The sequence below is a fragment of the Pituophis catenifer genome, unplaced genomic scaffold, assembly GCF_029215685.1.
Source record: "Pituophis catenifer annectens isolate HBS135680 unplaced genomic scaffold, rPitCat1.0.hap2 SCAF_2, whole genome shotgun sequence".
Taxonomy (NCBI): Eukaryota; Metazoa; Chordata; class Lepidosauria; order Squamata; family Colubridae; genus Pituophis; species Pituophis catenifer.
The window spans coordinates 124,965,577-124,988,973 of NW_027256882.1; the positions used below are offsets into that span (position 1 = coordinate 124,965,577).

Here is a 23,397-nt window from a genome sequence, read left to right on the forward strand (position 1 = left end):
ACTGTGCTGCTGTATGTTAGTAGATATGAGATAAGGGATAGTAGTAGTAGCAGCTCTAATTCCCCCCTCCCCTGCTTTCAAAGGTTGGGTTTTTGTTTTTGTTCTGGTTTTTGTTTTGTTTTTTGGGTTTTTTTTTTTTTTGGTTGCTTGGTTTGGATAGAATACTGCTGTACAAGGGGAGGCAGTAAGGGAGTAGAATAGTAGATGCCCACTGGGATGGCATGTTCCAAAAGACTGGCATCACCATGGAAAGGCTGAGCTTCTGCCCCACTAACCTTCTTAAATCAGTCCAGATGTCAATCTCAGCAGAGAATTCGGTACATATCAAGAAAGCACAATAAGTTGTCAGTTAGGAGTTTGGCCAGCTTCAAGAAGGTTTCTGTTATGATACCTACAGATCCATGCATCATGTGTAAGCTGGCTGATGTCATTATTTTTTTTATTGCAGCTATAACTATTATAGGTCACATAACCACTCCCATTATTATGACTATCTTATCATTAAGGTCATATTATTGGGATTGCACTGAATAGGTCCAGACTCTGATAGCCTTTTGGACAACAAAGGACCAGTAAAATAAATATATTGTCAATATATTTAAAGAGGTGGTATTGTACCCAGTTATTTCATTCCTATCAACAACCCTAACCTAACCCTAACTTATATCAACTTTATTGCCAACTTGTTATAATTAAAAAATGATATTTCTTCCAAATATTTTTTTCCTTTCTTGCTTAAAAAGAAGTGTGAGCTATATTAACTGACAAATTCCTCAGTATTCTGAAAAATTCATCAGCTTCCAGTAGGAAGTTTTCCATCCTTGAAGATGTGGAAGGAAGTCCCAAACTAAATCCTCAATGATCTGACTTTGATAGTCAATCTCTTCCTATACAGCCATGAAACTAAAATTAGGAAAATATCCCTCCATAACCAAAGGATTATTAAAGGATTGGAACAGATCCATAGTTGTCACAGCAACCATAAAGTCTGAAATTGATACAGAAATTATATGAGAATGGAAGTAATATGAATAAGTCGTTTTATTTATTGTTCTCTTTTCCACATTGTTACAATCAAATGATAGATTCATAATCAAGGTTCAAGAAAACCTCATTATTTACATTACATTTACATTAAGTTAGAGTTAATATAAAATCTGATAGACGGTGAAGCCAAAACCTATATAGCTTTTAACATGATCCATCTGAATTCCAAACCAAATTAAAAACATGCTGTGTTTCTATTCTCTGTACTTTCACCAAGGTAGAGTTGTATTGTTACTGGGTAAAAAATCTTTAATAGTGACATTTTTATGGCTTTTTCATTCAATCAGCAGGAGGTATTGCTAGGCAATCTTAGAAATCATAGAGGAAAACTAAGGTATGTTTCCTTACCATCTGCCATAGTTTTATTTCATGAAAATTCTTTAAAATCGTCTTGTTAGTCCTCAAAAGAGGCAAGAAAACTTGAATCTCTTGTATAAATGAAAAAAAAAGAAAGAAAGTATGTTTTGTTCTACCGGGGATAGGATGAACAATCCTTATTCATGCTTCTTTTCTTTCTGTTTCTATGGAAACTGTGAAGAAACATAAAATGTCTTCATCTGCATTAATTAAATTCAGATAGTCAATAATCAGAGACATTTAACCATTCTAATAAAGTTTATGGGACTAACCTAAGATTTAGAATAAATTTTCCAGAAATTACATCTGGTCCAGGAAATGAGAGCACGCACAGTTCTAAGCACCTCACAATTCACCCATGTTACACCACTGCTGTGTGAATTATACTGGCTTCCAGTTTCTTTCCAGGTGGGCAATTCAAGTTGTGAATTATTACCCGTAAACCCTGTTTGGCACAGGACCAGATTATCTTGAGGGTTGCCTCTCCCTGAGGAGATTTACGTAGGTCTGATATGGTGGCTATGATTAGGCCCTTTTCCTCAATTGTTGTAATCTAATGAGATCTAGACAGCATGCTTTCTCAATAGCTGCCCCTTTGATTCAGCAGATCCCAACCCTCCTAACCTTCTGAAAAACAGTAAAAACCTGCATTTTATCATAAGCACTGGGATAGTGTGAGTCTGGATCCCTGAAAGTTTTTTTAGGGAGGTATGGAGAAGGGTAGCAGTTGGAGGTCTGGAAGTTTTCTATGTTGATTTTCCTGCATTTATTACAGTTATTGTTGTTTTTGAGCCACTCAAAATTATGTTGCATAAGATGGCCAGATATATAATCCGGTAAATAAACAGACTGGTGAAAAAGAGATTGAAAGGAAAAGTCAAAATCAGAGGTGGTATTCAGCCGGTTCGCACGAACTGTTGGCGGAAATTTGGCCAAGGTTGCAGAACCGGTAGTGATGGCCAGCTGGCCATGCCCCCAAAACGGTCCCCCGGTTGCTGTTCACTCACCCCACCTGCCATGTTAGTTGCCACCATGTTCTTTGCGCACACGCATCCCATTGCCTTGCAAGTACAATGGGATGTGCATGTGTGAAGAACATGGCAGCGATGGCAGCAGCTTTTTTGTGGCTACGAAGTTTGCTGGGTCGGCAGCCCCCTCCCCGCTGCCAGTGTCTCCCAAAGCTGCCAGCATTGCAGCCGCAGCAGGGACGGGGGGCAGTCCGGCAAGCTTCGCAGCCGCGTGGCTACAAAGTTTGCTGGGCCGGCAGCCCCCTCCCCCTGGGCTAGCATTTCCTGATGCCACCAGGGTTTCAGCCATGGTGGAGATGGGGGGGTGGCCCAGCAAGCTTCGCAGCCACGTAGCCACAAAGCTTGCCAGGCCGCCACTCCCTTCCCCACTGGGCTAATGTCTCCCAAAGCTGCCGAGGTTGCAGCTGCGCCCCCCTCCCCACCACTTGGAGCTCACCTGCCTGGAGCGAAAGCTCACCTTTCACCCACCGCCACTGCCCCCGCCCAATTGGAGCGACAGGCGGAGGTGGCGACTACCTGTCCTTTAGGAATTTAACCAGGGCCATTAATTATCCATACAATCACGGCATAATAGCATTGATTCAAAACACAGATTCACTAGGATTCTCAAGCAAAGACTGCCCTATAGAGAACATGACCACCAAGCCACACCCACCCTCACATGACCACCCAGCTACACCCACCCAGTCACATGACCAAGCCACACCTGCCCAGTCACATGATCACTAAGCCACACCCAACAACACATGACCATCAAGCCACACCCACAAAATAAGCCACGCCCACAGAACCAGTAGTAAAAAAAAAATGAATACCACCACTGATCAAAATAATTAAATATCCTCATAAGTATATTTAAAAGTACAATCATTGAGGCTCGACTGTAATGTTTTGCCAATGTAATGAAGGGTCAACCAACATCCAAGAAGCTGTCAAAATTAAGATGGCTTCATTAAAATGTGTCCTAACACAGAGCAGAAAGAGAAGCAGAAAAAGTGTAGGGTAATATAAGGAATCCTAAAAAACAATTTGAGGTAAAAAAACAGGAAATATTAAAAACTTAAATGTATTTGAATGGAAAAAGTCCAGAGCAATGGTTCAGCCATTAGATAGCAACAGAATGAATGAGAAGCTCAAGGAATGTATAAAGTCTCTGCTACCACAGAAGAGACAGAGACCTGGCCCAGTATTGACTTTTTCAGGGAATGAATTGGAACAACTAACGCTAATTAAAGTAGCAGATGAAGATATTGCAAAACATCTTGAGACAGCATACAGAAACAAATCACCAAGTCTGGATGGCCTCCACCTGAGAATTCTTAAAGAATTCAGTGATGAAATTACTGGTCTCCTAACAAAAGTATAAATTAATAGCATACAAATAGCATAAATTAATTATTGAAATGAAGGACTTTTTCTTAGTTGTAAAACTAAGAAGCAGCAGAAGGATGTAATAGATCTGAATCTTTGTCTTCTGATTTTGTGCTATAGAATGAATGAATGAAAGGGAAATGAAGGTGTAGCTTTAATTAAGAATGGAGCAAGAATAAATGATAAAAAGTATGAATTGGTCTCATCTATGTTAATGTGACAGCATGTCAGCATAGGGCTGCATAGCTTGCTATGCTTTATTCTAGTGAATGATAAGAATGGAAGAATCAAAGATGAGTTTTAGGGAAAAATTGGAACAAATCTGATCCATCCATTATTCCATCTAATTGGGTAATTTATTTACTCTGGGTTGGATCTCTACAAAGTCTCTGGCTATAACTGACCAGAAGAAGACAGACAGATGGTGGTTTGATGTGTTCGAATCTAATGAGATGACTGGGCAACTTCTTGTGAAGTCATCTGGGATTAGCTAATTCTGTAGAATCCAAGAGATTAGGTTGGATTTTCTGTAGCCTGAACTCAACCACCTGAATCCTTTTCCTGCCCGTCTGGTTTCTTTGGGCAGCCAAGGATGGGTTCCATGTAGGATTTGAGAGTTAAGAGCCAATGCTAAGGCCCATATGGATACCTGGACAGGAGGAAATAATTGCTGCATTGCTTCAAGAACAGTTAAAAGATTCAGAAGGAAAAGTAGGTAAAACAGGGCTGTGCAGTGATCTGGATTTGAATGGAAAGAGATTGTGTGTGAATGTACATCATGACAGCCAGTTTGGTGTAATATTTAAGGTATCAGGCTAGAAACTGGGAGACTGTGAGTTCTAATCCCACTTTGAGCACCCACTGGGTGACTTTGGGCCAGCTGGTCTCAGCCTTAAGAAGGCAGCAATGGCAAACCCCTTTTGAAAAACTTTGCCAAAAAAACTACAGAGAACTATCCTGAGAATTTGAGAATGAGACACATTTGGGTGGGAGGGGAAACAACACATATTATTTTAATCAACAACTCCTTAAATAAACAGTATCTTCTCCTGAGCTTGTGCTTTGTGATCCCAGAAATTTTTTTTTGAAAGAGGCAACATGCTCACTTAAATATCTTTCCACCCTCAAATTGAGTTTGCTTCACAGCTTTAGATCTGGTGGCTGTGAGTTTGCATTCAGGGATGGTGGGGAACAAAGAGACCGTTACTCTGATCCTGTGGGATTAAAGAAATCAAACTTCCCAAGTATGTCAGAAGCAGTGCAATAATCCACTTGTGATTAGTAGTATTAAAATGGTACAAGAGCTGATCTGTCCTGAATCTAGGCATGTTTCTCAATTGAGTCATTTTCTCCTCTAAGATTGTATATTGGCTACTTTAGCTGTAGACCTTAGTTTATAGTTACTGGGGACGTTTGCATTGATTAGCAGTTCCAGGAGAACTATTCTTCCATTAATCAATAGAGAAGTGATTGGACAATTGCTCAGTGGAAGGAGCACCTGGATTCTGCTTCCTCTGCAGTTATCTGGGACATTCTTCTAATTCTTGGCAGCTTCTGAGTCCCTGTTGCTTCTGATTCTGCTGCCTTTTTCTGGAATGAAATAGATTCAAGCTATCAAAATAATGCCAACAAAAATATAAAGCATGACTATATATGTAGAGAGAGCCAGGAGGACTGAGTTGCTTGGAAAAACTACAGTATAATGATTATAGCAGCAAAGCAACCCTGTTGTGATGTTACTGGTTTTTATGTATTATATTTCCATAGTGTATGAAATATGCCAAACATTATTCTAAGTACTTAGCAAGATGGTGATGGTGATTAAACGTTTTGTAATGTATAGCTCTTTATTTGATTGCTATTTGCTTTCAATAAACTAACAAGATATCAATTCATAGATAGGAAATTGTTGGAGATCCCCATGTATGCTGCTTTGAGTAGTTTTTATAAAGAGAGCAATGTCTCTCAGACACATTTTTCATATGTGAGATAAACAAGGTGTGTACATTGCAGATTGTTTCACAAGCACGAAACATATCTACCTCTTTGGCCCTGGTTTATTTGAATAAACATGAATGCCACTGCAGAGTAAGTGCTTTTTGGTATTTCCAACAGAATAACGAGCAGTCAGAGTAAGTCGCAAGAGCTCCGTTCAGTCCCAGCCAATGATGGGAGAGTAAAATGTGACTGTGAGGATCAGCCTTTGATGCACAAAGCATAACTGAGCTCCCCATGTTCCAAGTGATGCAAAATAGCTCCAGCAGGCTCTGCCAAAGTGGCTATGCTGCATCACATTAGTAGCACTGGAACACAGGATGATGTTCAGAAGGAGTAAAACCATTGTATCACAGCAGTAGGGCCTATTAGAAATGAAGCAATCCCACTGGGGCATTTTATTTGCACACTCCAGTAGAGTGGACGCCAAAGGCTTTGCTAATGCTTCATGGGCTGCTAATTTCCTCTCTGACCCCTTTTGTGGAGGGGTGACCCCAGCCAGAATCCTTCTGCAATGAATGCCAAAGCCTGACACAGGTCTGGGTTAGGGGTGACAAAGAGGCCTCTGTGGGCTTTAATCAGGCTCCAGTTTGCCGTTTAAGAACCGGGAAAGGGGGGGGAGAGTTGTGGCTCTCTAAAGATCTGGGTGGTACAATAAGGGAGGCCCAGGGTCTCCCATGGAGGCAGCTGAGTTGCAGCAGGCAGCAGAAGACAGGCTAAAAAATTCATCAGACAAGGAGGGGAGGACAAGAAAGGAGAGGCGGATGGCTTCTTTTGTGAAAGGCTTTCTTTGGAATATAGAAGGTTTTTCAATGAATGCCCCCATTAGATGACCCAATCAGGTCCTGGCAGATGGATCTCCTAGGCACGCTGCTTATTCATGGCAGGCTAAGTTGCTCTCTCACTTCCCTTTCCCTTGGCTGCATCCCTCCCTTCTTCCCACATGCCTTCATGCGTATTAAGACTAACTTTATAATGTATGTGTGTATATGTACATATATATGTATATATTTCTTTCATATATTTCTTTCTCTTCTCATCCATCCCCAAAGATTGTGATACCTACTGCAAGGCATCCAAAGGGAAGCTGAAGATAAACATGAAGAAGTATTGCAAGAAAGACTATGGTGAGCAACTCTCTCTCTTCCCCAACGTCACCCTGGAAATGCTCGGTGTTTGTCTGTCTTGTCACAGGAGGTTTTAAAGTGGCATTTCTTTTTCTAAATCATGGTCAGTATAATCTTTGTTATGGTATGGTAAGTGATTATGGCCCAAAAAGGCCTTTCTACCTGTCTGCAATATTATTTATAACTGAACCCACAATAAAGGACCTGCCTAAGGTTTGAGATGGGCATAAATGGGAGGACAGAAAGGAAATCAGTGAAACATGCAGCAAAGAATCTTCTGGGAATTTGATCTAGGAGAGCCTCCTGATGAGAGCATATTCAGCTACCCAAAACACTGAGTGGGCATGGGAAATTTATTGTCTTGCCTCTTTAAGATGGAAAAAAATTCATAAACTACAGGTAAAGATTTGATTCATATATTTGAATGGGTAGCTTGTACAGTATGCACTGGGAGATACGTGCCAAGACAGAATTTTTAGATTGTGTTCACACAGCATTTTTAACCTCCTAGTACATTGATCAATGTTCTGGGTTGTCCAAATATATTGAATAGAAACTGGCCAATGGGCTGGATTGACACACATGCTAAACCACACGACAAACATGCAAGTGAAGCTTTTTTCATGCTTAGCACATTAAGGACAAATTAATGGATAGAGTCTTAGAGGGAGCCCACCAAAGTTAGACAGTTTCTTATCAATGATGAAATAAAAGGAATGTTGGTAGAATGTGCCAGGAGGGAAGAAATGCTAGCGAAGTCAAGCACTAGAAGAACTATTCATTTAATATGCATTTATGTGAATTTGTGTCATTTTTCTTATTAACAAAAGTGAACATATAAAGATGATGGGAATGACAGCCTAATTTCCTGGGAGACAGGAAGATATGTTCTTGCCATAGTCAGTATTATTCTATTTCAAATTGGTATGGTGTGGCTTTCTTTGTTTGCCCTGAGCATCATAGCCAGGTTACCAGATCCAGTTGGTTGTATGGTTTGTGAGCACCTAATGACAACTGCTCGATCCCTTTGATTTTATCTGTCAAGAAGGGATAAAATAAAAGGGAAAAAAGATGTTAGAGGTTCAACAAATGAATAGAACAATTGTAAAACAATGGCAATTTTTCACAAAGAAGATGAATTAAAAATCTTTTAGTAGGGTTTTTTCCATGTAAATTTAGGTGTGGATTTATTTCCATGTAAATAAAGATGCGACAGCGATTTATAACATGGGTTGTTAAAATTTTTGGAAAATGGTAGGAAAAAAATACAATAAAAATTTTAAACTATGGTGTTGGAAAAGACTTCTGACAATGCCATGGACAGCCTAGAAAACAAACAAACGATCATTAAACAAAATCAGAGTTTTCACTCAAGGCACAATTGACCAGACTCAAATTATATATTGGGCATATTATGCAAGGATCATTCTAGTCCCTTTATAATTGTGGGAAAATTGGAAGGAAACAGAAAAAGAAAGACACCATCAGCAAGGTGGATGGATTTCATTTCCGTGGGGATGGATGTATCCTTGTAAAATCTGAAGGGCCAGGTAGGGAGACTGATCATTCTGGAGGTCTACATACAAGGTTGCTAAGAGCTGAACATGGCTTGATGGCACAAAATCAATCAATCATCCTATATATGACCTTATATGCAAGAAAGAAGAGGGACAGCCCATAAAAGCATGCTTACTTTACACACTAGATAAAACTTGATATATTGATTCCTGTCATGTTTTATAATTAAATGATTAAACATTTAAGTTCCATATACTTTCAATGCTGTAGCTTTTGTATAAAAATACAGGAAGAGTTAAGAATCCTTCAAATGATTGTATAATTGAGGTAGAATGAGTGTGTTGCCAGACTTATAGTATCAATCTTTTTCAACCATAAAAATATACAATTCTAATTGTCTTCCTGTTTCTAAACAATTTCCTGTTTCCAAGTCATTTTTGTCCAAAAGGGTGCTACTTAATGCATAACATCATAGTAATTAAAGTTTCAGTTTGGAGCAGCACATTTCCAACTATAGCATTATTTTAAGCCACTCACACATACACACGCGCACACCCATAGAGTGATGTGATTGGTTATAAACTGTGCAGTCAATTTAAAATGGGAGGCCAAAAGTAATTACAGAGTTGTTAAATTTGAATGTCCACAAGCATGCTTGGTAATACATAGACCTATGCCAAACAACTTCGCTTCAACAAAGAAATTTGTGCTGTGGAAGCAACATGATTCGCTTCATTGAAGCGAAGAGGTGAAGTGATTCACCTTGACAAAGCAATTCACATAATCTTAAACCACTTTGGGCAGGGCTTCCAGAATGGGCAGCTTTGTGCACACTGCTGGATGTGCAGTGTGCTCTGAAGCCACCCAACCTTGAAGAACTTGAACAGTTCATGAGGGGGTCCAGGCTAGAAGTCTGAACTTCCCATTGTTCAAAAATGGTCACTTTGAGGTCAGTGGCAGAGTTCCTTGGACAGCTGAAGTTCCCCCTCCCCCTGTTAATCTTTGAATACTGAAATTTATGAGATTACCTTTATACCCGTTTATTAATTTTGCCAGTTCATCCTATATACTATGCAGACTGGCACTGATCCCTTATGATGGCATATACCACAGTGGAAAATGATAAATTGAATAAAGATCTCAAACTTTAATTGGTGTAATTAGAACCTGATGTATTTTTTTCTGAACTGATAAAAAGTTATATTTATTTTCTAGAATTGTTGTAAGGAGAGGTATTTTCTTTTTGTTTATTTGTAGTCCGTTGTTGGTAATAAGCTGTATTAGGTTGTTGGGGCAGAACAGCCTGTAATTAGGAACAGCCCCATTAGACTTAGAACTTAGACTAACTTTATTGTCACTTTAAATGTACACTAATCGGCATACATTTAAATGAAATTTCGTTGCATACAGCTCTCAAGGGGCTTGCAAAGGAACGGCTTGTAAAGGAAAAGTAATTTTTTTGACCATGATGGGCTGCAATTCATTGATATTATGTTGGACTGGTTTTAACAATCAAAAGTGACTAGTCTTTATTTTGATCAAGATAAAGGCTTGATCAAGGGCTTCACCTTGAGCCTGATAGGGTTTCACTGTAGATGAAGCTAGAGAATATTTTAGGGCTGAGGCCTCTATGTACCCCATGAAACCTTCGAAGTGTACAAAAGGACCAGCTTGGTCTAGCAGCAGCCTAGATACCAGGAGACAATTAGTTGTAGTCCTGCTTTAGGCATGAAAGCCTGTCAGATGACTTTGGACCAGTCACTTTTTGTCAGCCCAATTCATCACACAGGGTTGCTGTTGTGGGAACAATAGGAGGAGGAAGTAATATTGTGTGTGATGGTTGCCTTGAGTTATTTATAAAAATAATAAAGGCAGGATTATTTTTATTTTTTTTAAAAAATGTGACAGTCATGCCTCTTTCATGTGCCCTGACAGGCACACTTTATTAGAATAGAATAGAATAGAATAGAATAGAATAGAATAGAATAGAATAGAATAGAATAGAATAGAATAGAATAGAATAGAATAACAAGAATTCCAGATTCTTGTTATTCATATTAATATGAATAACAGTTATTAGTTATTAATAGAATTCCAGAGTTGGAAGGGACCTTGGAGGTCTTCTAGTCCAGGCAGGAAACCTTACACTACTTCAGACAAATGGTTATCCAACGTCTTCTTAAAAATTACGAGTGTTGGAGCATTCACAACTTCTGGAGGCAAGTTGTTCCACTGATTAATTGTTCTAACTGTCAAGAAATTTCTCCTTAGTTCTAAGTTGCTTCCCTCCTTGATTAGACTTACAGAGCCTTCATCCTACTTCTATTTAGGCTCTGTTTTCTTGGACTTCTTTGGATTGAGGGATAGGACAAAAATAACTTCATCTTCTTTACCTCACCTCACCCCCCCCCTTTGCACTTAATTGATGATTATAAGCTTCTTTCTTCAAATGATGGCTGATCAGCAATAAGGGGAAGAAAAGAGATTCCTGAGTGCAACAGAGAGCAATGAAGCACGAAGGTATGAGAAACGATTAATTTATTGTGGTGCTGAAATGGAGACTGGGGAAACCATGGTCAAGAGCAATCAGAACAGAAGGCCGTGTTCCTCCTATGCATCTTGCCTGGTAACCAGCTGCTGGGTTGAGGGGAGGGCAGGAGAAGTGGGAAAGATGGCTTTTGTATTCCCTTACCCACAAGATCTCTGACCCACAGATTGGCTCCAGGCCAATCAGAAGCCTGGAGGTAAAAAATGACTCCCCCAGCTGTTTATTGGAGGGAGAAATAGCTATTTATTTATTCAATTTCTATAGCTGCCCATCTCAGTTAGTGACTCTGGGCAGCATACAACATAAAAACATTTTAAAAATACAGGGTAAATATATATGGTCACCAATCTATTGCCATAGATGTTAATATATACCTAAATATAATATACTTAAAATAGCCATGCCAGAATAGATAATACAGTTTTAATCAGAGGACCTAGTCTTCTTTCCAAACTTACCTCCTCCACAGTCCCTCCCATGTTAACGGGATAATTTGGTGGATATATATCAACTTGCAGCTGAGCTATTGGTAGAAGGGAAAGCAAAAAATTAGAGGTATCCATCAATCACTTTACATAACTTGTACCCACTTTACTATTGTAGGGACAGCACTGATCTCATTACTATATAATCATAGCAGTTGGCAATTAGGGCAATACAACCATCCTGCCACCTCAAGATAAGAGGATGGGGGTTTGTTAAAGCCATAAGACCTTGGCTTTTGCAAAGTTGCAAGAGGAAAAGCTATCTGTGCGAACTGCTTGAGGTTTCAGAGGAACAGACAGAGGCATATAAACATATAAGTACAAATATTAAAATATATGAACTTGTTATCTGTTACACAGATTCTAGTAACACTCAGCTTCCACATTATTCTGTTTCTAAATTATTGGCCACTTTGGTTTGTTGCAGCAAAGCATCATCAAAGAAAAGCTCTTTAACATTAGCACAAGGAATGAATAGCAGAAACTGGCTAATTCCTGACTTTGCCTTGAGTTTCTTCTACATAACCCAAATACTTTTTGCACCCATTTGCCTTTCCTTAGAAACAACAGACAGGCTGTAGCAAATTGACGTTTCTATCAACTATTTTGATACTTTTGGTGGACATATAAAAATCAGCAGAGTGAGGTAACCCATCCAGAGTTTATTTCTATTAGCACAATTCACGTACCTTTGGACGCAACAAGGCTTTTATCCTTGAACCTAAAGTTAGGATTATCACTTACCATTTCTTAGAGACATATAATCTAATTTGGGAAAAAATCCTTTATTTACTCTACAAGGTGAATAAATAGTTCACCAATTACTTCTGAACCAAGCACATGGCTTTTCCATTGCAAGGAATGAGTCTTTGTAGCTATATGTGACATTACATCATATATAACAAATTATGCTGCTTTTGTTATTCTGTCCCCCTTGGCATCCCCTCCCCCCAAGCAACTTGAGTCAGCTTTAATTCAGTGAAAAACAAAATAAATAACATTGATGAAAACAATCCAGGGGCTGAAGCTGCTGGTTACTTCAGACATTGCTGGTAAACTGTGGGTTTCCTTAAATTGGTCATTGCTTGGGAAGGGGTCTTGCATGGTGAGATTAACCCTTTTTTGTAATGTGTAGTTTTCTCTCTCTCTCTTTCCATCTTTTGATATCTCTTCCCATAATACATTGCGTTTTCCCTCCTTCCTTTTTCGGCACTGCTATCCCTTCACCTTCTTCCCATCTTCTTCTTATGTGTTTTCATATCATATGTTTCTCTGCATGAAACTGGTTGGCGTGTGCTGTATAAACACAGGGATCCAATAATTTTATCAGTGCTGTATCGTATTGTACAGTCAATTCATCTTAACATGCAGTTCTTAAATAAATTCATTTTATTTCTTGCCCTTTGGCATATGCACACACATAACTATACATAAGTGCGTGTATCACTCCACTTTGGTGGAGAGAAAATCCCCAGGACTAGTTTCATTTGAAGCTGGCAATTCTAGGTTGACAAGGTGAGCAGGATGGACATTGCACAAAACTTTTGTTCTATTTTTTTTTTATCTTTTCATTTTGTGGGAATTATTTTAAATCCTGGGTCAATTTTCTTCCCAGTAAGTAGAGTATATCCTTGATTTCCACAGGATTTAGGACTCATTTACATAACTGTTGAATGGCAGTTCTTTTTTACTTCAGCCCATAATTATTTTGTGATGCCATACATTGATTCTAAACTATTTGTGATTTCACTCTGGCACTTTTTTTTTTTTTAAATTTGATTTATATGCCGCCTTTCTCCGGAGACTCAGGGCAGCTTACAATGCATTAAGCAATAGCCTTCATTCTTTTGTATATTTGTATAAAGTCAGCTTATTGCCCCCACAAACTGGGTCCTCAATTTACCCACCTTAGAAAGGATGGAAGCCTGAGTCAACCTTGAGCCTTTAAAACACCCTACAAAGCATTCCTATTGTAAAACTAAAATTAAGCTTTTAACATCACTGAAACAAGCAGAAGTGCCTTTTTCTGACATATGTCACTGGATGAGAAAACTATGTTGTCCCTTTTTTATGAATATGCCAGGGTCGCGGGGTAAAAGAAGTAATAAATGTTCTTAAAGGGATATTCATGGTATTATTGGCATTCTGTAAAGTTGCAAATAAATTTAGCATGGGCATCTGAACAAGGGAGAACTGTAAGGTGGCTCTCCAGAAGTTTTACTGTAGTGCCCAACATCTTTCAATAGTAGCCATAGAGTCTAGAGTTCATAAGAGTGTCACTATAATAAAATCTGGAGGGCCACAGAGGTGGGTTTCAGCAGGTTCTGACCAATTCTGGAGAACCAGTAGCAGAAATTTTGAGTAGTTCGGAGAACCGGTAAATACCACTTCTGATTGGCCCTGCCCCCATCTATTCTCTGCCTCCCAAGTCCCAGCTGATCGGTAGGAAATGGGGATTTTGCAGTAACCTTCCCCAGGAGTGGGGAGGGAATGGAGATTTTACAGTATCCTTCCTGTTCCACGCCCCCCAAGCCATGCCACGCCATGCCCACCAAGCCACACCCACAGAACCGGTAGTAAAAAAATTTGAAACCCACCACTGAGGGCCACACCATACCCATCACTAAAGTATTTTATGTTACAACCAGAGGATCAGTATATAGGAAAGGAGGGATTGGTGATACTGGTTTCTGCAGTAGTAGAATTAATGTGTGAAAAACTACCAAGTCAATCAGGTTTTTTAAAAAATGCAAAATCTGCCTTATGCTTATTATGAGCAAAATCTCCTGACAGCACTTTCATGTGCTAGTGGCATGGTAGTTTTTGTAACAATATTTTTAGGTGAGGACACAATATTAAAAAGAGAATTTTAAAAAAGTCCAGCTGTAAAACTGCAGAATAGGTTACCCAGAAGGACAATGAAGACGTTTTTATGGATTTCCCAGCAGGAAGCCAATTAGAAGACTGTTTTCTTGAACTTTACAAGATGATAACAGCTCTGAATATCTTAAAAAGCCCTAATTAGATTGAATATAGCTATTTCCCCCTATGTGCTGAATTGAGGAGCTATCATCTAGACTAGTTTCTATTGAGGTTTTAATGTCCTTTTAATTTGCTGATTCAAAGATGATGGTCTTTTTAAAAAAACCAAACAAAAACAAAAGGAAAACCCTCTGTCTTAGTTATATTTCAAAATTTCACCAGCAAATTATATTTTGTTCAAATATTTAGGACCAGGAACATTTAAAGAGAATTTAATTCCAAACTATCTTTATTTTGGCGCATCCCAACACTGATTTACTTCTGACATAAATGAATTGCTTTGCTTAACTATAGCAGGAAGGCAGCAGGAAAATGAGCTCCTAACTTGAGAGTCTATGGGAAAAATTCATTCATAGCTAACTAGTACTTTGTAAAGCCACTACAAGCCAAGAGATCTGGTGTGCAGTGGGACATACATCATATGTTCCTGAAAAACTGAAAGAGAAGCAACTGTTGTCCGTGGGAAAATAATAGCCTTCTAGCTAAAAAGCCCTGTTGCCAGAATGTATATATACAGCTCTATTTCTCTATTTCTCCATCCTGTTTTTTTTTTTTTTGACATTTTATGGCAGACTTGCAAAACACGAAGCCTAAGAATATTTGCAGTTTCCCAGTTCCATCAGACCAAATCAGAACAGTGTTTAGGATTATAGGAGTTATAGTACAAAACCAGGGTGTCAAATATTTAGAAGGCATAGCAGGATTGGAGGAGAGACAGAAAGAGTTACTATTATGCACAGTGTTAAAGGTAGCCAGCCCAATAATCCATTGACAGACTATATCTTCAAAAAATGTTAAGCCTTTTGCAGTTCACTCAAGTATTTTGGAAGTGTAAGTATATTGTAGCACAGTGTCTGACTCTCATTCCTTTTTTAACCAGCTGTATCCAAATACCACTGCAAAAAAATTAGAAAATCCTAGGATTAAACACAGTCTAATCTTCACCATTGTCTTAGACTGAGGATCATCAAAACTTCAAGGACTTGAAGTACAGGCTATTAGTGCTTGAAGGCCAGAGAGAATTTGTATTATGGCTGTCAATAAACTGTCCCCACCCACCCACCTATCCCAATCATGAAGTGCTACAGTAAATCATTTTGTCTTGTTTGTAGCATGACAGTGAGACATAACAATTCAACTTGCTTCCATTCAAAAGAAAAAAATGTCCAAGTGGCTGTGCACTGTTATTGTTCAGTTTGGGTCATTTTTCTTCTCTTAACCGTAAGAACTTGGTAGGCTTTTCAACCTTAAGAGCTCAAACATTGGATATTGCATCGAGAGCATCTGTGTGACTGTGTGGTCACCAGGAAGGTAAAATTGAAAGAGAGACAGGATCAAATCTTTCTCCTCACTTGATTGCCTCCCTCTAATTTATCTAATTTATCAATGGGAGAAGGGCCCGTTTATCATCTTTCCCATGATTAATAGACATGGGATTCAGTGGTGAGTTTCAATTTTTTTCACTACCGGTTCTGTTGGTGTGGCTTGGTGGGCGTTGCAGGGGAAGGATACTGTAAAATCTCCATTCCCACCTCACTCCAAGGGAAGGATACTGTAAAATCTCCATTTCCTCCCCAATCCAGGGGAAGGTTACTATAAAATCCCCATTTCCTCCCGATCAGCTGGGACTTGGGAGGCAGAGAATAGATGGTGGTGGGGCCAGCCAGAATTTTTACTATCGGTTCTCCAAACTACTCAAAATTTCCACTACCGATTCTCCAGAACTGGTCAGAACCTTCTGAAACCCACCTCTGATGGGATTCCTAGAAGATGCAGGCAAACGTATCAGAAAGCACCAGGACAGGGATTATGCAAATCCCTTCACCAACACCAACACCAACACCAACAGTAACAAAACATTTATTATTTACAAGATTCTCAGCTACACATTCTCATACATTCTGAAGAAAAAGCATGTTTTGCTGTTATTGCATATATAAACTCACCTTTATTAAATAACTTGCCTGGCTAAAAACAAAGATGTAAAATGAAAACCGCTGCAAATTGGATATACTCCAAATCAATCCTAAAAATTCTGCTAGTTAAAGACAGGTAGAATTAAATACAAGGCACAGCCAAACCACAGAGCAACATTCAAATACTATTGTGGTGGGGTAGTAGGAATTCTTTCATCTTTGATTTGTACTGGTTCTTCATACAGAAGCAACTGATGGTTCATTCAAAAACAGCGATATGAAGAATCAAAAGCAGAAGTGTCAAGTTCAAGCTAAATGCAATGGCATATGGGGACACTTTTGGTATCTCAAGCAATCATTAAAACCTGTTCAATTGAGATATCATTATCCCACCCAAAAGGAGTAGAAGGAGACTATGAGTTTCTTAACTGGTTGTGTAATACTACACGTAGACTGAGAAAGACCAGAGGTTTTAGTTTCCTGGGCTCTTTAATCTCTCAATGCTGATGCATTGTTTATTCCATTCTACGCCACTCTTCCACATAAATGTGAGTAGGCAAGGTAAAGGTAAAGGACCCTCTTGCACATATGTGCTAGTTGTTTCCAACTCTAGGGGGTACTGCTCATCTCCGTTTCAAAGCCGAAGAGCCAGCGCTGTCCGAAGACGTCTCCATGGTCATGTGGCCGGCATGACTAAATGCCAAAGGCACACGGAACACTGTTACCTTCCCACCAAAGGTGGTCTCTATTTTTCTACTTGCATTTTTATGTGCTTTCGAATTGCTAGGTTGGCAGAAGCTGGGACAAGTAATGGGAGCTCATCCTGTTACGCAGCACTAGGGATTCGAACCACTGAACTGCCGACCTTTCAATCGAAAAGCTCAGTTTCTTAACCACTGAGCCACCATGTAGGTAAACATGCATGCATTTGTATTTTTTATTCTAGGCAGTTGGAATTGTAGAATTTCAGGCAGACACATATATACGGTACCTTGTATCACTTACTAGTATCATCTAATAAGCACTGACAACTTTTTTGGTGAAATTAATCATCCAATATCAGTATGCCTGATCTCATTCTGCAGATTCAAGTCTAGTAAGTTCTTAGATGGGACACCATCAGGTACTCCAGAACTCTAGACTGAGCTGGGAAGTTGACTAGACTAGAATGTAAAATAAACAAACTAAACAAATGGAAATAGATAATAGAGAACTACTATTCCCAAGAAAGCTCTGGGTATCTACATGACGCCCCCAGGAATGAAGTTTGACCTGAAGATGATTTAATTTTACTTTGGTTCTGAGACAGACAGTTCAATGGAACTTCCCACCAGTCAATTCTTATATTTATTAAGAAACAATGGGAGTGTGTGTAAGTAAGCATGTATATATTTAGGTGTACGAGAGAGGGTAAATTGCAGGGGAGGATTCCTGTTCAAAAGATGAGATCACCACCCCTGTTACAGACTTATTTGGAAAAATCCTTCTTTCATGAAGATTCTGGTTAGTCATCCTCTTTGTTGAAAGGCAGCTGTTCATGGAAAAATTAAAAAAAATATGTTTTCAAAAGTTTTTGAAAAAGTGTTCCACGTTTTAGCCCAAAACTCCTGGGGATAGCAATGCAGAGAGAAAGCAAGAGGAAACATATGCTACTCTAATAACTCTTCTGCAAAATATATAACACCGTAAAGCTTTGTGCTAGGAGGATTTTCTAAGGATGACAACTACACTACAGTTTCTTGCTGCTGTATGCCTCTGTGTGTAATGGGGGAGAATCTCTGTGACAGATCAGCTTCTGTCAGGATGCTCATAAGCCGCAGGGGAAGGGAGCACAGCAAAATCTGCTAAACCATGTAAAGGCGATGACAAAATGAATCACGCAATTGTAAAAGCTATGTTGAAGATGTCTAATTTTTAAATTTAAACAAAATTATATATATATATATATATTTGTTTTCTCAGGTTTTCGCGGGTGTTTGTATGTAGGTCTTTGGTTATTCGGGTCTTCTCCCATGTAAAATTGGAAGTGTCTTGGCGACGTTTCGACGAAGTCTCATTCGTCATCTTCAGGCTGGTGTTCTCGGCTTCGTGCTCCTGGAAGCACGAAGCCGAGAACACCAGCCTGAAGATGACGAATGAGACTTCGTCGAAACGTCGCCAAGACACTTCCAATTTTACGTGGGAGAAGACCCAAATAACCAAAGACATATATATATATATATATATATATATATATATATATATATATATATATATATATATATATATATATAAATCTGTTCCCATTTCAAAGATTAAAAAAATAATGATGACTGTTGCTACAGAGAAGGTAGGTGGCATTTAAATTTCTAGGCTGCCCCACTCCAAATGCCTCTGGGTTTGCCAATAATAGGAACTAGAATAATTGCTAAGAACCAGTATAGATTAATTGGACAGCTTTTAATTTGTACACATTGGAAGGAATGGGAAGGTAATCCAAATGACTATATTGAATAGCTTTTGAAACCAAAGTTTGGTTTAATTTGATTTTTAAAATAATCCTAGAATCCTTTGGAAGTGATAGCCTTGCCTTTATTCAATATAAGAACAGGAGAACATATTTTGTTATCATTTCCCACCATTACTATTTTAAAGGATTTTGCTATATATTTGAAATTTCAATGGGAGAAAATTCTGAATGCAGAATGATTTCTCCCACACCACAAAAGCCATTAAGAATTCTTATTTATACGTTATACAGTGCCTAACATGCTGGAAAAGAAGCAGGCCATTTAAAGTGCAATCCTGTTGGTATCTAGAAGAAAACTTCTGAATTAAGCAGGACTTTATCTCAATGGGTTAGCATGTTTGTAGATGGTATCTCCTCGTTTTGGGAAGTGGTCACAATTTCTCAGTGCCTATGGAGATTCTCAGTCATTCAGTCATGGTCGTCCCAAAGGTGCTTTTTCAAGAGGCAATTGGACATACTTGTTTTTCTTTGAAGACGTTTTGCTTCTCATTCAAGAAGCTTCTTCAGATCTACTCCCATGTAAAGAGCTGAAGAAGCTTCTTGAATGAGAAGCAAAACGTCTTCAAAGAAAAACAAGTAAATCCAGTTGCCTCTTGAAAAAGCACCTTTGGGACAATTTCTCAGTGCCTATAGTATTATAGTGCCATCTGGTGGTTGGCTAGTAGCACATTAATAAATGGATGTGGCCCCAATCTCCTTTCAGTACTGTATATTTATTGGGTATGCTTCAGTTCTCAGCACTAGTAGTTCTTTAGAAATCTTGCAAGGAAATTGAAGTTGATAAAGACCATAACAAACTTTCCAAGATTATAAGTGTTTGGTGTAAATGTTTATCTTGCCTATTTCTTACTGATATGGGCCTTTCTCTGGAGAGAAAGCTCTTCTCAGCTAAAACCCATCTTCCTTGGGCTCTCCTTATTCTTCTACCCATAAACTATCCATTTCCCCATAGCTTCTGCTTCAATATAATAGTTGAAGCCCTGCCTAGGCTGTGAATGCAGTTGGCATTCTGAGAAATACAATTTTACCATAAGAGGAAAGCTTCTTCAACATTTCTAAAAATAATAAAAGTGGGATTTAAATAAATCAATAAAGCTACAGTTGTTAACTGTTTTTCTTGAACGGTAAAACTTTGCAAGCCACCAGGAGGATGGGAACCCCAACCTTTTCTGCTCACCATCTCAAAAGTATGCACATCTAAGACACATTTAGAAAAAGCTGAGCCTGTATTGTCCCCAGGAGTCCAGGCAAGAAAAAAAACATTGCTTGCTTTCTTTGGGTCTCTCCCTTGGGGATGGTGGGGTGGGGGGGAAACTGCTGGAAAGGAGCACCTTGTGGAGCTGCTTATGCAGGCTCTGCAGCTTGCTCTCTTTGCTGCCCCCCTCCCTACTCCCATTGTAAAGGTGTTCTCCCTGCTACCAGGATGGAGATTGAATGGGATAGCTTTCAGGCTCAAAGGACAAGCTTTGCCACGAATAGAACCAGATGGAGTTATCTCTGGTGGCTGCTTCCTTTTCCCTGCTGTGAGAGGTTCTCAACCCTGTTAACCAGCTAGCTGGGAAGTTTTCTTTTAGGCAAATGTCTCTTTGAGCTCTTGGCAGGCAACCAGGCGATAGAAGGCCTGTCATCAGGTGAAAGACAGATTAGAATAAGGCGTGCTGCTCTTACTCAAGATGAATGCTTCCCTGCCCTTCTGCAGGCTGCTTTATCCCCTGGGCTTGAGGGGGAGGAAGAGCAGCTTCTCAGAGATCTACTTCTATCACATGGTTCAGCAGTTCCTCACCTCCTTTCCAGGCAATTGGCAATGGCTTCTATTTTCTCACTTTCTTAAAAATAGGAATGCACAAAAAATAATTAATTTAAAGAGCTACTCTGTTTTTAAATCAATAACCCAGATTGAATTATTGATTCAGTACAAGCATCCTAAAGTAAGCACCGCTTCTCATTTTGAACTGAATGTGTGACCTTTAGCCAAGCACAAGGAATTAAGCATTAGGGGCATACCAAATCCCTAATCACCTTACATTTCTGCGTAATGGGTGAACACATGCAAATCTTGCTTTCCACTGTAACTTGTGCTTGACGATCTTGAGGAAAACTGCAAAATGCATTAAAGAAATGACCTTCTCCTGACTTTCTGTCTCCAGCTGTCCAGATCCACATCCTGAAAGCAGAGAAAGCTGCAGAATGGTGGAAGTTCACAGTCAACATCATCTCTGTTTACAAGCAAGGGGCGAATCGGATACGGCGTGGTGACCAGATCCTCTGGATACGCTCCAAGGACATTGCCTGCAAGTGTCCCAAGATCAAGCCTATGAAGAAATATTTGTTACTGGGCCATGATGAGAACTCTCCAGATCAGAATGGCCTTGTAGCAGACAAAAGCAGCCTTGTGATACAATGGAGGGACACATGGGCCAGGCGCCTGAGAAAGTTCCAGCAACGAGAAAAGAAGGGGAAATGCAAGAAAGCCTAGAGGGAGAATCAGAGACAAGGAAAGACTGCACATCCTTTCGTGTCCGAGTCAGAGCAGATGAAGTGGGATTAGGGACACTGGCAAGAAGCTCACTTTGCAATTTATATGCAACTGGGTGGGGAGGACAAGTGAGGAATTAGTAACCTGTGAGTTATGCCCATTTTGGCCCTCATAAATACAAAACCCACACAAAAACTAGTGAGAAAACTAACTGTAAATCCCTACTCACCATAGTAACAAATATTAGATCAGTTACTACTTCCCGTTCTCCCATTTGATTTCCTTTTTTTTCACTTTTTTCTCAAATCATTTTGGTCTGAAGGATGATGAACTGCCTTAAATTCACCACCTTAACTACTTCTCAAGTCCAAACAAGAACCAACAACTTGTCACTGAAAAGAACGATATTGGACAGAAACGATCCTCTTCTATGTCTTCGCTTGCAAGAAATGGAAACAGATTGCTGTTGGTAGGAAGAACAGACAAACGGGATTGTTGGCTAAAAATTGACCATCGGGTACTGCGTAACAGTCTGCTGGATGGTTCTTCTATCATCTGTTACACAGCAACTTACAGAACATGTCAGATTGCTTGTGCAATCTGACATACCTTACTCGCCATTGTAAATGAGAGCAGTCATAAATGTGTGAAATGTACAGTAAATTCTTATTGCTCATATAAAAAAAGGCAACTTGGTCCTAAAGAAAGGAAGATGAGAATTGTGAAGAAGGTTGCATTTATGGAACAGTTGAATGATGGATACCCAATGAGTAGCAATACCTAGAAGAACACTAGTCAACACTCAGCTAAAAGAAGGGTCAAATTACTAGACCTGGCTTTTTAGAAAATCTGCTTGCAGTGCTGCATTTGTGAACACAATTCCACCAAAAGAAAACCAGTTTTATTTTTTTCTTTCTAAATTCATCAAAACATGAAAACAAATGCAATCTCAAAATAATAACCGCTTTATACATAAAAGGAATTCATCTCAATTGCATAAAGCAAAAGTTACATAGGACAGATCCTATACTGATTTTTCTCTTGAGATAACACTGTGTTAATATTTCAGCGCCCAGACCATGGAAACATGTCTTATGAAAGTGTGCAATGAAATTCCATCTCTCCACATTAGTGTCTCAGTTGTGGTCATTAATATCTCATGTTAAGATTTCAACATCTTACTGCTGCTGTCTTCATCAAGCATGTTTCTGAACTGCAGATCATCTTATGAACTGGCTGAATTTGTCAAGATTTGTAACTTACCTACATGCATGGATGAAGAGAAGGGGGGGGATCAAAGAAGTTTTACTACTGCTTATAAAGATGAAAAAGAGTCCGAGCTAATTAATCGTTTTGTTTTAAAAAGCTTACTATACATAGCTTTAATTTCTTACTTGTAAAACTATGATTTAGAATGAGGGAATCATTCTACCACATTTCTTCTACAGAAATCTGCACTTCCTTAAACAGAAAAGTTGGCAGTGGGCTTTCTCTTCCATATTAAGTTCACAAGAAGTGAGCTTTCTGTTCATACAATCTCCACTTCCCTTGCAAGCAAACCAGGAAGGCTGCATTAAATTCAGCACAAATAAGTGTAAAGTGGCCAGATGCCAGGGAAGTAGATGGTAGGGGGAGTAAGAGAAATTGTTCCTGGGAAAGAAGAAAATACACTGGCTTAGTTGCTTTGCACACTCGCAGAAACCTATGGACCGTCCCTTTTTTTCTATCAGCTGAATTTCGACAGAAAAATAGAGTCCTCAAGTTACAACCACAATTGAGCCTAACATTTGCTAAATTTGTTTAGTGAGTTTTGCCCCATTTTATGACTTTTCTTGCTATGTTTGTTACGTGAATCACTGCAGTTCTTAAATTAGTAACCCGGTTGTTAAGTGAATCTGGTTTCCCCACTGACTTTCCCTGTCAGAAGGTCGCAAAAGGGGATCAAATAATCTAGGACACTGTAACCATCATAAATGTG

The 23,397-nt window shown here is 39.2% G+C and overlaps 1 protein-coding gene across 1 annotated transcript in view; it reads left to right on the forward strand.

The window, feature by feature from the left end:
* NTN1 (netrin 1) overlaps positions 1 to 22,787 on the forward strand; it is a 122,765-nt gene extending 99,978 nt beyond the window's left edge. Inside the window, exons 5-6 of the mRNA XM_070934489.1 lie at positions 6,851 to 6,925; positions 21,091 to 22,787. Coding sequence (XP_070790590.1) covers positions 6,851 to 6,925; positions 21,091 to 21,419 — 404 coding nt within the window. The 3' untranslated portion in view covers positions 21,420 to 22,787. The remainder of the gene's footprint in view (positions 1 to 6,850; positions 6,926 to 21,090) is intronic.
* The last annotated feature ends 610 nt before the right edge of the window (positions 22,788 to 23,397 follow it).